The sequence below is a fragment of the Nerophis lumbriciformis genome, linkage group LG11 (assembly GCF_033978685.3).
Source record: "Nerophis lumbriciformis linkage group LG11, RoL_Nlum_v2.1, whole genome shotgun sequence".
NCBI lineage: Eukaryota > Metazoa > Chordata > Actinopteri > Syngnathiformes > Syngnathidae > Nerophis > Nerophis lumbriciformis.
The window spans coordinates 51916829-51930528 of record NC_084558.2 but is presented as its reverse complement, the minus strand read 5'-3'; the positions used below and the strand labels follow the sequence as shown (position 1 = coordinate 51930528).

The following is a 13700-nucleotide window of genomic DNA, read 5'->3' as shown; positions in this document are numbered from 1 at the left end:
TAAAAAGGACCTTATCTTCACCATACCTGGTTGTCCAAATTAGGCATAATAATGTGTTAATTCCACAACTGTATATATCGGTATCGGTAATTAAGAGTTGGACAATATCGGAATATCGGGTATCGGCAAAAAAGCCATTATCGGACATCCCTAGGTGTAACGGATTGAAGAAGTCTTCACATGGTTATTGTCGCCAAAACGATCGCGGTCCACTCAAAGTTGGATAAAATACGGCCTGATAGAACGCAATATATTCTCTTTAACGCGATTGTGCCGTGTAAATAATGTCAATAATTAAAAGTATATACTCTGATGATGAACTTGTGCGATGACTGTATTATGCAGATAGTATATATTTGTACCATGAATTGATTAACGTGGACTTAAACAAGTGGAAAAACTTATTGGGGTGTTACCATTTAGTGGTCAATTGTACGGAATATGTACTGAACTGTGCAATCTACTAATAAAAGTCTCAATCAATCAATCAAACCCTGAATTTTAGCCCACGACGGCTGGTAAACTGTGGTGTAGGACTCGCTAACGAGCTAAATCTGTTAAGCGCCTCAGCTTGTAGGCCGCTTAGGACTGCTACAAACTGGGCTAGTTAGCTCAATACGGCTAACGCTAGCAAACATCGAGGTTAATGTCTTTATTACAAAATATTTTTTGTGACTCTGTATTTATGTATATACGCCAAAAAAAAATAAAAACACATTTTGCTAACAATTTTTTTTGCAAAAATTTTGCAAAAAAAAAAAACAGCCGCTCTCACTCGCTAGCGTTAGCTTATAGCAAGGGATGGACATGACGTTGTTTTTCCAAGGGACGAAACTTGGCGAAACAGTAGGAAAAATCCTAATATGTAAAACGGCAGGCATTTATCCATGAAAATATAGAAAAGCTGCTGCAACTGGGAGGAAGTACCGTACAAGTCCACTCTCCCTGGTAAATACTGTACATTTTCATTATTATTACTACATAAAACTACTGTACTACATTCTATTGTATTGTTTTTATACAATATTCTGATCCCGACTTATTTTTTTTTCTATTAAAAGGCATTTCTTACATGTTGAAAATTGTGCTGTTTTGGGCGGGGCTAAGTCAGCACCAATTGAATTGATTTTAACTATTTTCCACGGGAGATGTTGATTTTGAGATGCAAGTTTTTAGAGTTAAAGGGGGACTGCACGTTTTTGTTTTTTGGGGGAAATTTTGCCTACGATTCACAATCAGCCAGACAAGAACATATGTTTTTCTTTTTAATGCATTCTAAATCGTAAATAAACACTAGCAAATGGCAGCTAACAATGGAGCCAATGGGAGTCGCTCTATTCCGCCTATAAAGCACTCTTAAAAAAAAAACATCCATCAACGTTTTATATACACACTGTGTGTATACAGGTAAAAGCCAGTAAATTAGAATATTTTGAAAAACTTGATTTATTTCAGTAATTGCATTCAAAAGGTGTAACTTGTACATGATATTTATTCATTGCACACAGACTGATGCATTCAAATGTTTATTTCATTTAATTTTGATGATTTGAAGTGGCAACAAATGAAAATCCAAAATTCCGTGTGTCACAAAATTAGAATATTACTTAAGGCTAATACAAAAAAGGGATTTTTAGAAATGTTGGCCAACTGAAAAGTATGAAAATGAAAAATATGAGCATGTACAATACTCAATACTTGGTTGGAGCTCCTTTTGCCTCAATTACTGCGTTAATGCGGCGTGGCATGGAGTCGATGAGTTTCTGGCACTGCTCAGGTGTTATGAGAGCCCAGGTTGCTCTGATAGTGGCCTTCAACTCTTCTGCGTTTTTGGGTCTGGCATTCTGCATCTTCCTTTTCACAATACCCCACAGATTTTCTATGGGGCTAAGGTCAGGGGAGTTGGCGGGCCAATTTAGAACAGAAATACCATGGTCCGTAAACCAGGCACGGGTAGATTTTGCGCTGTGTGCAGGCGCCAAGTCCTGTTGGAACTTGAAATCTCCATCTCCATAGAGCAGGTCAGCAGCAGGAAGCATGAAGTGCTCTAAAACTTGCTGGTAGACGGCTGCGTTGACCCTGGATCTCAGGAAACAGAGTGGACCGACACCAGCAGATGACATGGCACCCCAAACCATCACTGATGGTGGAAACTTTACACTAGACTTCAGGCAACGTGGATCCTGTGCCTCTCCTGTCTTCCTCCAGACTCTGGGACCTCGATTTCCAAAGGAAATGCAAAATTTGCATGGTTGGGTGATGGTTTGGGGTGCCATGTCATCTGCTGGTGTCGGTCCACTCTGTTTCCTGAGATCCAGGGTCAACGCAGCCGTCTACCAGCAAGTTTTAGAGCACTTCATGCTTCCTGCTGCTGACCTGCTCTACGGAGATGGAGATTTCAAGTTCCAACAGGACTTGGCGCCTGCACACAGCGCAAAATCTACCCGTGCCTGGTTTACGGACCATGGTATTTCTGTTCTAAATTGGCCCGCCAACTCCCCTGACCATAGCCCCATAGAAAATCTGTGGGGTATTGTGAAAAGGAAGATGCAGAATGCCAGACCCAAAAACGCAGAAGAGTTGAAGGCCACTATCAGAGCAACCTGGGCTCTCATAACACCTGAGCAGTGCCAGAAACTCATGGACTCCATGCCACGCCGCATTAACGCAGTAATTGAGGCAAAAGGAGCTCCAACCAAGTATTGAGTATTGTACATGCTCATATTTTTCATTTTCATACTTTTCAGTTGGCCAACATTTCTAAAAATCCCTTTTTTGTATTAGCCTTAAGTAATATTCTAATTTTGTGACACACGGAATTTTGGATTTTCATTTGTTGCCACTTCAAATCATCAAAATTAAATGAAATAAACATTTGAATGCATCAGTCTGTGTGCAATGAATAAATATAATGTACAAGTTACACCTTTTGAATGCAATTACTGAAATAAATCAAGTTTTTCAAAATATTCTAATTTACTGGCTTTTACCTGTATATATGTGATGTGGTAACATTCATAATAACATGTCATATTTATGTATTTTGCTCATTTTTAGCATACGTTTGCTTTTTCCGTCAACAACACCACTAGTGATGGCAGACTTCATGAGAGATAACAAAGACTACATTGGGACAAATGATCCAGAAACGTATATTTTTGATCCTGAATATAAGGTTTAGAAGTTTTAGAAGCTGTGTGCTAAACAGATGAGAGCTTTAGTGAAACACTAAGCATCATGTAGCAGTATTGCTAAGTGCTAAACCATATCTACAAACATAATAAAACAACCACTTACTGTACAAAGTCTGCTCTCACTGGGATAAAGACTGATGGGATGTTCATGAGGAAGAAGTCATCATAATCCTCACGAATGGTTAAAAAAAATAAAAAAGTGCCGCAAAGGAACGTCTTTTCGTGGCTTTCTCGCCATCTCCGGGTCTAAGTTGGATGTCAAAGTTAACCAACTTGTCGGTTTGCATCCACGACCATTTACTAACCAGATGAGAGGCACGATTTATCGTCTGGAATTAACTTTCACCAGCTCAGAGGCGACGCAGCAGCTCAATGTCGATATAGCAGCATAAGCTAGTTAGCTCATTGTGGTCACAGCGCCGCTAAAAATAGATTGTCGGTGTTAGCGCCTGTAATAAATATCGCTAACACTTGGCTAATAGTCAGGTCACAAGATGCACATGGAGTATTGTCGTTGGTTTTAAGAGCGGAATAGTGTACTCCTATTAGCTGGCACCTCGTACTTGCCATACATTACAACTTAAACAAAAAGAAAAACATATCTGTTCTTGTCTTACAAAGTGGTTGAGAATTATAGGCAACATTACAAAAAAAAAAAAAGAGCACTTCCCCTTTAAGAGCTACGTCACAGAACCAATTAAGCTCGTAAGTTCAGGTACTACTCTGGACCATTTTTAACCGAATGACGGAGAAATGTCGAGTTTTCTTTCCCGCCGCCTTCACACAGGAAGTCGCCAAACAATTAATGGAGAGTAAAATATAAAACTGGACGGTATGGTATTCGATATTTTAAAGGAATAACAAAAAAAATTAAAGCTGCAAGCAGCGTTGGTCGGGCCCGCGTATTTGGCAGGTGCTAGTCCTAAGTGTCCCAATACTTTTGTCCAGTTTTAGTCCCAAGTGTCCCAATACTTTTGGCAAGTTGTAGTCCTAAGTGTCCCAATACTTTTGTCAAGTTGTAGTCCCAAGTGTCCCAATACTTTTGTCCAGTTTTCGGCCTAAGTGTCCCAATACTTTTGTCCGGTGGTAGTCATAAGTGTCCCAAGACTTTTGTCTAGTGTACCTACCTTGTCTGCATTGTGTGGGCACGTTGGTGCTTCCTGCTTTTAAGCAGCCATCTTAAAAAAACAGCACCGCAGGAGCATCAGTGCAGCGGGTCTTTGAAGGGTCATAAAATCAAAACCGGAGCAGGTATTAAAACGCTGTTCTGTTATTTTATACACAAGGGTTTAATCTCTCTCCTGTGTTAGTTTGAAGCCGAAACGACAAACGCGCTCAGAGGAGATAGATTTTGAAGAAAGGTGACCGTTTTTTACAAAAATGTTGTTTTGAAGGGGGAATAGCAAACTTCCTGTTGATTTTTGCTGGGGGTTGTCAATTTATGAAATGTAGGTCCAAGTGAGACCTACATAGAGGTTTTTGTTTCATGTATCTCCGACCTTCCCAGGGAGAGTTACAGGCAGTTGTGTAAGATTTTTCATCCGAGGAGCAGTTTTTTGTGCGTTTTATAAAAAAATTGCTGTAGAGCACAATTTTTAGATTTGGGGTTAGGTTATTTCATTAGATCACAGTTTTAGCCAGTCCTGATGTGTGCGTTCAGTTTGGTGAGTTTTGAAGCGTGTTAAGGGGGTCAAATTACAGCTCAAAGAGGCAAAAGTTACTGTTTTTAGTACTTTTTTGTCTTGAAGGGGGAATTGCCAACTTCCTGTTGATTTTAGCCCAACAATGTACTATTATGAAATGTAGGTCTAAGCCAGACCTACATAGAGGTTTTTGTTTCATGTCTCTCCGACCTTCCTAGTGGGAGTTACAGGCAGTCTAGTTTTTTTTCTTCCTAGGGGGCGCTAGACCGCAATTTTGAGTTTTGTGGTTCGGTTTTTTTTTTAAAAAAAGGCAATTTTCGCAGGTCCTGATGTGTGGGTCAAATATGGTGAGTTTTGAAGCATGTTAAGTGGGTCAAATTACAGTTTAATGTGGCGGCGGAAGAATAAAGAATAAAGAATAAAACCTTACAAATTCAATAGGTCCTTATGTCCCATTGCAATGGGCCATGCGGGCCCTAATTATAAAAAAAAAAAAAAAGGGGTACGCCGGAGTGGGCGGATACTAATCGTCCGATAGCCAATAGGAGCCAAGAATACGTTTGACTGACAGCTCCACTGATGACAATTTAAGCGTTTGGTTCAGCGATTCATAATTACCAAATAAATGCTTTGATTTGTTGTTGTTTGTACAAAAATTTTGTTTTGAAGGGGGAATAGCAAACTTCCTGTAGATTTTTGCTGGGGGTTGTCAATTTATGAAATGTAGGTGTAAGTGAGACCTACATAGAGGTTTTTGTTTCATCTCTCTCCGACCTTCCCAGTGGGAGTTACAGGCAGTTTTGTCATTTTTTTCTTCCGAGGAGCAGTTTTTTTCTCCGTTTTATTCAAAAATGGCTCTAGAGCGCAATTTTTAAATTTGGGGTTAGGTTTTTTTATTAGATCGCAATTTTTGCCAGTCCTGATGTGTGCGTTCAGTTTGGTGAGTTTTGAAGCGTGTTAAGGGGGTCAAATTACAGCTCAAAGAGGCAAAAGTGACTGTTTTTAGTACTTTTTTGTCTTGAAGGGGGAATTGCCAACTTCCTGTAGATTTTAGCCCGAGAATGTACCATTATGAAAGTTAGGTGTGAGTCAGACCTACGTAGAGGATTTTGTTTCATGTCTTTCCGACCTTCCTAGTGGGAGTTACAGGCAGTCTAGTTTTTTTTTTTCCTAGGGGGCGCTAGAGCGCAATTTTGATTTTTGCGGGTTTTTTTTTTTATTAAAAGACAATTTTCGCAGGTCCTGATGGGTGGGTCAAATATGGTGAGTTTTGAAGCATGTTAAGTGGGTCAAATTACAGTTTAATGTGGCGGCGGAAGAATAAAGAATAAAGAATAAAACCTTACAAATTCAATAGGTCCTTATGTCCCATTGCAATGGGCCATGCGGGCCCTAATTATTAAAAAAAAAAAAAGGGGTACGCCGGAGTGGGCGGATACTAATCGTCCGATAGCCAATAGGAGCCAAGAATACGTTTGACTGACAGCTCCACTGATGACAATTTAAGCGTTTGGTTCAGCGATTCATAAATACCAAATAAATGCTTTGATTTGTTGTTGTTTGTACAAAAATTTTGTTTTGAAGGGGGAATAGCAAACTTCCTGTAGATTTTTGCTGGGGGTTGTCAATTTATGAAATGTAGGTGTAAGTGAGACCTACATAGAGGTTTTTGTTTAATCTCTCTCCGACCTTCCCAGTGGGAGTTACAGGCAGTTTTGTCAGATTTTTCATCCGAGGAGCAGTTTTTTGTGCGTTTTATGAAAAAATTGCTGTAGAGCACAATTTTTGGATTTGGGGTTAGGTTTTTCATTAGATCACAGTTTTAGCCAGTCCTGATGTGTGTGTTAAGTTTGGTGAGTTTTGAAGCGTGTTAAGGGGGTCAAATTACAGCTCAAAGAGGCAAAAGTTACTGTTTTTAGTACTTTTTTGTCTTGAAGGGGGAATTGCCAACTTCCTGTTATTTTAGCCCAACAATGTACTATTATGAAATGTAGGTCTAAGTCAGACCTACATAGAGGTTTTTGTTTCATGTCTTTCCGACCTTCCTAGTGGGAGTTACAGGCAGTCTAGTTGTTTTTTTTCCTAGGGGGCGCTAGACCGCAATTTTGAGTTTTGTGGTTCGGTTTTTTTTTTAAAAAAAAGGCAATTTTCGCAGGTCCTGATGTGTGGGTCAAATATGGTGAGTTTTGAAGCATGTTAAGTGGGTCAAATTACAGTTTAATGTGGCGGCGGAAGAATAAAGAATAAAGAATAAAACCTTACAAATTCAATAGGTCCTTATGTCCCATTGCATAAGGGCTCCCTTTGGGAGTCCTTATGCAATGGGCCATGCGGACCCTAATTATTAAAAAAAAAAAAAAGGGGTACGCCGGAGTGGGCGGATACTAATCGTCCGATAGCCAATAGGAGCCAAGAATACGTTTGACTGACAGCTCCACTGATGACAATTTAAGCGTTTGGTTCAGCGATTGATAATTACCAAATAAATGCTTTAATTTGGGTTTTTTTTTCAATGTGAAAGCTAGTTTCCACCAAGCCAAAGCCACGAAAACACGTGAATAAAAGTGTACCTTTAACTAGTAGTAGCAGTGTCAAGTCATCCGTCGCCATTGGAACTTCCACCGTCCACGAACTTGCCCGCGATCCGACTTTAAACCACTAATTTCGGCCCAGTTGTCCACAATAGGGTGGTCAAAGTGTTTAGCATTAAAAACAAAAAAAAGAGAAATGGAGGAGTAACATGTTGGACCGGAGAACATCGCCAAGCGAACGGCGGGGTTTGTTATCGTCGCCTCGGCGATGGACATGTTGGAGGATATTCGGTGGTCTCGTTCTCGCGAGACTCTCGTTTGACGGGTCAAAGGTAAACAAAAAAAACCGGGAAAATGGCTTCCTTATTATCGAAGTAAAAATGTCGACTTTGGAATATTTTTATGCGATGGAGTGTTGACTCTTTGAAAGCCCATTTGGCATTTGAATATCTTCACAACGAATAACAAACGTATGGTGTGTGAATATATCATATGACGTCATATGATATATTCATACATTTGTTATGACGTCATATTAAGCCGGTTTAAGCCAAGTGACTGCTACAGAAATTATTATTTCTCAATTGTTTGTAAATGTTGCAATCTATAAATAAAGGTTTCTAAAATAAAATAAAAAAAAACATAAGCGTTAGTCGGTTAAAGCTAACGCTTGTTTCACTCGGGCACATTTAAGGGCGGACAAGGTCAACATACCTACTTCCTGTGTGAATGTTGGCGGTAAAATATGTTTTAAACAGCTTTTATAGAAAATGAGTATGAGATGCGGGGGTTTAAGGCTTATTATGATAATTAATCAAAGCCTTGATGTTTTCAGAGCCTATTAAAAAAGTGTTAGTGTAAAAGAGTCATGCTACATAATTGTCTTTGTTGGCGTGACGAGTCCACTCCTTCTGATATAAAATACAAGGTGTCCACCTGTCCAGAGATCATGGTGGCTCAGGCCGGCCCGGGCCAGCTCACTTGGGGCCAAGTAGCCCCGCGCTGCCCTCCTTGGTGCTCCCGCTGCGGCCCCAGCACCCCGCCGCGATGCTCATGCTCCTCTGGGTGGCCGCCGCCGCCGCCGACACGCCGCGGTCCGCCTCGCACTGGCTCAGCGTTCGCTCGGTCCGGCCCGGCTGCTGCGAGGAAATGGTGCGGAAGATGTGGTTGCGCTTGCGGAGGAAGTCCCCCGCCGCCGCCCCCAGCCCGAAGCTGCTCTTGCGGAGGACCACGCGGGCGCCGGCCGACTTGGCGGGTCGGGAGCGCTGGTTGTACTCCAGCTGGGACAGGTGCGATGCGTACCCGTCCGGAATGAACTGGGGACGACATTCAGTTGTTAAGGGTGCACAAAATAGTGAACATTCAAATCTCGATTCTTATTCATCCTGATTCTAAATCGATTCAGAATTTTCAAAAATAAATACAAAAAAAATTATATATATATATATATATATATATATATATATATGCGCTAGTAGTATATAGTATATAACAGTGATTCTTATTATCCTGATTCAAAATCGAGTCAGAATTCTCAAAAACCGGATAAAAGAAAAAAATTATAAATTAAAAAATATATGTATAAAATTAATCCACATTCAAATCTCTATTCTCAGTCATCCTGATTCTAAATCGACTCAGAATTTTCAAAAATAGATTAAAAAAATAATATTTATATATATATATATATATATATATATATATGCGCTAGTAGTATATAGTATATAACAGTGATTCTTATTATCCTATTTATATATATATATATATATATATATATACACAGGTAAAAGCCAGTAAATTAGAATATTTTGAAAAACTTGATTTATTTCAGTAATTGCATTCAAAAGGTGTAACTTGTACATTATATTTATTCATTGCACACAGACTGATGCATTCAAATGTTTATTTCATTTAATTTTGATGATTTGAAGTGGCAACAAATGAAAATCCAAAATTCCGTGTGTCACAAAATTAGAATATTACTTAAGGCTAATACAAAAAAGGGATTTTTAGAAATGTTGGCCAACTGAAAAGTATGAAAATGAAAAATATGAGCATGTACAATACTCAATACTTGGTTGGAGCTCCTTTTGCCTCAATTACTGCGTTAATGCGGCGTGGCATGGAGTCGATGAGTTTCTGGCACTGCTCAGGTGTTATGAGAGCCCAGGTTGCTCTGATAGTGGCCTTCAACTCTTCTGCGTTTTTGGGTCTGGCATTCTGCATCTTCCTTTTCACAATACCCCACAGATTTTCTATGGGGCTAAGGTCAGGGGAGTTGGCGGGCCAATTTAGAACAGAAATACCATGGTCCGTAAACCAGGCACGGGTAGATTTTGCGCTGTGTGCAGGCGCCAAGTCCTGTTGGAACTTGAAATCTCCATCTCCATAGAGCAGGTCAGCAGCAGGAAGCATGAAGTGCTCTAAAACTTGCTGGTAGACGGCTGCGTTGACCCTGGATCTCAGGAAACAGAGTGGACCGACACCAGCAGATGACATGGCACCCCAAACCATCACTGATGGTGGAAACTTTACACTAGACTTCAGGCAACGTGGATCCTGTGCCTCTCCTGTCTTCCTCCAGACTCTGGGACCTCGATTTCCGAAGGAAATGCAAAATTTGCATGGTTGGGTGATGGTTTGGGGTGCCATGTCATCTGCTGGTGTCGGTCCACTCTGTTTCCTGAGATCCAGGGTCAACGCAGCCGTCTACCAGCAAGTTTTAGAGCACTTCATGCTTCCTGCTGCTGACCTGCTCTATGGAGATGGAGATTTCAAGTTCCAACAGGACTTGGCGCCTGCACACAGCGCAAAATCTACCCGTGCCTGGTTTACGGACCATGGTATTTCTGTTCTAAATTGGCCCGCCAACTCCCCTGACCTTAGCCCCATAGAAAATCTGTGGGGTATTGTGAAAAGGAAGATGCAGAATGCCAGACCCAAAAACGCAGAAGAGTTGAAGGCCACTATCAGAGCAACCTGGGCTCTCATAACACCTGAGCAGTGCCAGAAACTCATGGACTCCATGCCACGCCGCATTAACGCAGTAATTGAGGCAAAAGGAGCTCCAACCAAGTATTGAGTATTGTACATGCTCATATTTTTCATTTTCATACTTTTCAGTTGGCCAACATTTCTAAAAATCCCTTTTTTGTATTAGCCTTAAGTAATATTCTAATTTTGTGACACACGGAATTTTGGATTTTCATTTGTTGCCACTTCAAATCATCAAAATTAAATGAAATAAACATTTGAATGCATCAGTCTGTGTGCAATGAATAAATATAATGTACAAGTTACACCTTTTGAATGCAATTACTGAAATAAATCAAGTTTTTCAAAATATTCTAATTTACTGGCTTTTACCTGTATATATATATATATATTTTTTTTTTCCCATTTATTTATTTATTTTTATTCTTAAAAATAAGTTTTCTGCAACCAGAAGAGGCTTTTCTAACTTATAACCTGTTTTGAAAAAGTTTCATTACGATGTTTATACCAAATAATACATTGCCAGAATGGGTTCGAATCGAGAGTCGACTCTGAATCGAATCGTCAGGTGGCCGAAGAGCCCCACCCCGACTGATTGTGTCCCCCAGAGACCAGGACCAGGCGCACATGTCCTACCTGACACTGGTGCTGCATTTTCTTGGTGGGTCTTCCCACGATGTAGATGTGGGAGGCGGGCAGGCCCACGCTGGCGTACACCGAGATGTCCTTGCTGGACCCGTACGCGGCGAAGATCCTCATCTGGGCCTCGTTGATGAGGCATCTGAGGAAGTTGGCCTTGTGTCTGAGCGGGTCGTGGACCAGCCCGTCGCAGAAGGAGACCACGCCGTGCGGGAAGTTGTGCTGAGAGAGCCAAGCCACCACGCGCTGCTTCTGCATGTCGGGGCGACCCGTCACGTACACGATCAGGTAGCCCAGGTCCTGCCAGTACCTGCACACACACACACACACACACACACACGCGCTTTGACATGACCTCATAGCAGTTTTTTTTACATACTTGTATTTTTGTAACCAATTTTTATACTTTATTTTTTATATATGTATAAATTGTTATTATTATGCCTCTCCCCCACCCACAAACTCCCAGCACTTTGGGGGGAAAGGCTTCGCTACACATCTTAAAACGTGGCAGCTGAAAGTTAGATTTTTGTGTTTTTTTCCTGCAACAAATATGCTAGCCTAGCATGATGTGGCTGTTAAAATGTAATGTTAGCATGTAGCTAACGTAGCTATGCTAATGTTTGCCAACGTTTGTGTCCTTTGTTCCACCTGCCCCGCCCACAATCTCCCAGCACTTTAAAAAAAAAAAAAAAGGGGAAAAAAAAGGCTTCGCTACACGTCTTAAAATGCAGCCGGGGCCAGCTACAAACGTGGCAGCTGAAAGTTTGATCATTCTGTTTTTTTCCTGCAACAAATATGCCAGCCTAGCATGATGTGGCTGTTTAAAATGTAACGTTAGCATTTAGCTAACGTAACTATGCTAATGTTTGCCAACGTGTGTGTCATTCATTCCACCTGCCCCGCCCACATTCTCCCAGCACTCAAAAAAAAAAAAAGGCTTCGCTACATGTCTTAAAATGCAGCCGGTGGCAGCTACAAACTTGGCAGCTGAAAGTTTGATCGTTCTGTTTTTTCCCCTGCAATAAATATGCCAGCCTAGCATGATGTGGCTGTTTAAAATGTAACGTTAGCATTTAGCTAACGTAGCTATGCTAAAGTTTGCCAAAGTGTGTGTCCTTCGTTCCACATGTCCCGCCCACAATCTCCCAGCACTTTAAACCTTTTTTTAAAAATTAAAAATAAATAAAATAAAGGCTTCGCTACACGTCTTAAAATGCAGCCAGTTACAAACGTGGCAGCTGGAAGTTTGATCGTTCTGTTTTTTTCCTGTAATAAATATGCTAGCCTAGCATGATGTGGCTGTTAAAATGTAACGTTAGCATGTAACTAACGTAGCTATGCTAAAGTTTGCCAACGTTTGTGTCCTTTGTTCCACCTGCCCCGCCCACAATCTCCCAGCACTTAAAAAAAAAAAAAAAAAAAAAAAAAGGCTTCGCTACACGTCTTAAAATGCAGCCGGGGCCAGCTACAAACGTGGCAGCTGAAAGTTTGATCATTCTGTTTTTTTCCTGCAACAAATATGCCAGCCTAGCATGATGTGGCTGTTTAAAATGTAACGTTAGCATTTAGCTAACGTAACTATGCTAATGTTTGCCAACGTGTGTGTCATTCATTCCACCTGCCCCGCCCACATTCTCCCAGCACTCAAAAAAAAAAAAAGGCTTCGCTACATGTCTTAAAATGCAGCCGGTGGCAGCTACAAACTTGGCAGCTGAAAGTTTGATCGTTCTGTTTTTCCCCCTGCAATAAATATGCCAGCCTAGCATGATGTGGCTGTTTAAAATGTAACGTTAGCATTTAGCTAACGTAGCTATGCTAAAGTTTGCCAAAGTGTGTGTCCTTCGTTCCACATGTCCCGCCCACAATCTCCCAGCACTTTAAACCTTTTTTTAAAAATTAAAAATAAATAAAATAAAGGCTTCGCTACACGTCTTAAAATGCAGCCAGCTACAAACGTGGCAGCTGGAAGTTTGATCGTTCTGTTTTTTTCCTGTAATAAATATGCTAGCCTAGCATGATGTGGCTGTTAAAATGTAACGTTAGCATGTAACTAACGTAGCTATGCTAAAGTTTGCCAACGTTTGTGTCCTTTGTTCCACCTTCCCCGCCCACAATCTCCCAGCACTTTAAAAAAAAAAATTCCATTTTTTTTTTTTAAACTATTTTTCATTTTTTATTTTTTTTAAAGGCTTCGCTACACGTCTGAAAACAGCCTGGAGCTCCGATGACTGTCTGTCCCTCAGCTACAAACGTGGGAGGTGCAAGTTTGATCGTTTTGTTTTTCTGCTACAAATATACTAGCCTAGCATGATGTGGCTGTTAAAATGTAACGTTAGCATGTCGCTAACGTAGATATGCTAATGTTTGCCGACATGTGTGTCCTTTGTTCCACCTTCCCCGCCCACAATCTCCCAGCACTTAAAAAATAATACAAATTTAAAAAGGCTTCGCTACACGTCTTAAAATGCAGCCGGGGGCAGCTACAAACGTGGCAGCTGAAAGTTTGATCGTTCTGTTTTTTCCCCTGCAATAAATATGCTAGCCTAGCATGATGTGGCTGTTAAAATGTAGCGTTAGCATGTCGCTAACGTAGCTATGCTAATGTTTGCCAACATGTGTGTCCTTTGTTCCACCTGCCCCGCCCACAATCTCCCAGCACTTTATTAAGAAAAAAATAAAAGGCTTCGCTACACGTC

The 13700-nt window shown here is 40.8% G+C and overlaps 1 protein-coding gene across 1 annotated transcript in view; it reads right to left on the bottom strand.

The window, feature by feature from the left end:
- Positions 1 to 13700, bottom strand: part of LOC133610208 (membrane-associated phosphatidylinositol transfer protein 2-like) — a 178890-nt gene that overhangs the window by 39550 nt on the left and 125640 nt on the right. Inside the window, exons 24-25 of the mRNA XM_061966320.2 lie at positions 10999 to 11311; positions 7408 to 8684 (exon numbers count right to left, since the gene is read on the bottom strand). Coding sequence (XP_061822304.1) covers positions 8346 to 8684; positions 10999 to 11311 — 652 coding nt within the window. The 3' untranslated portion in view covers positions 7408 to 8345. The remainder of the gene's footprint in view (positions 1 to 7407; positions 8685 to 10998; positions 11312 to 13700) is intronic.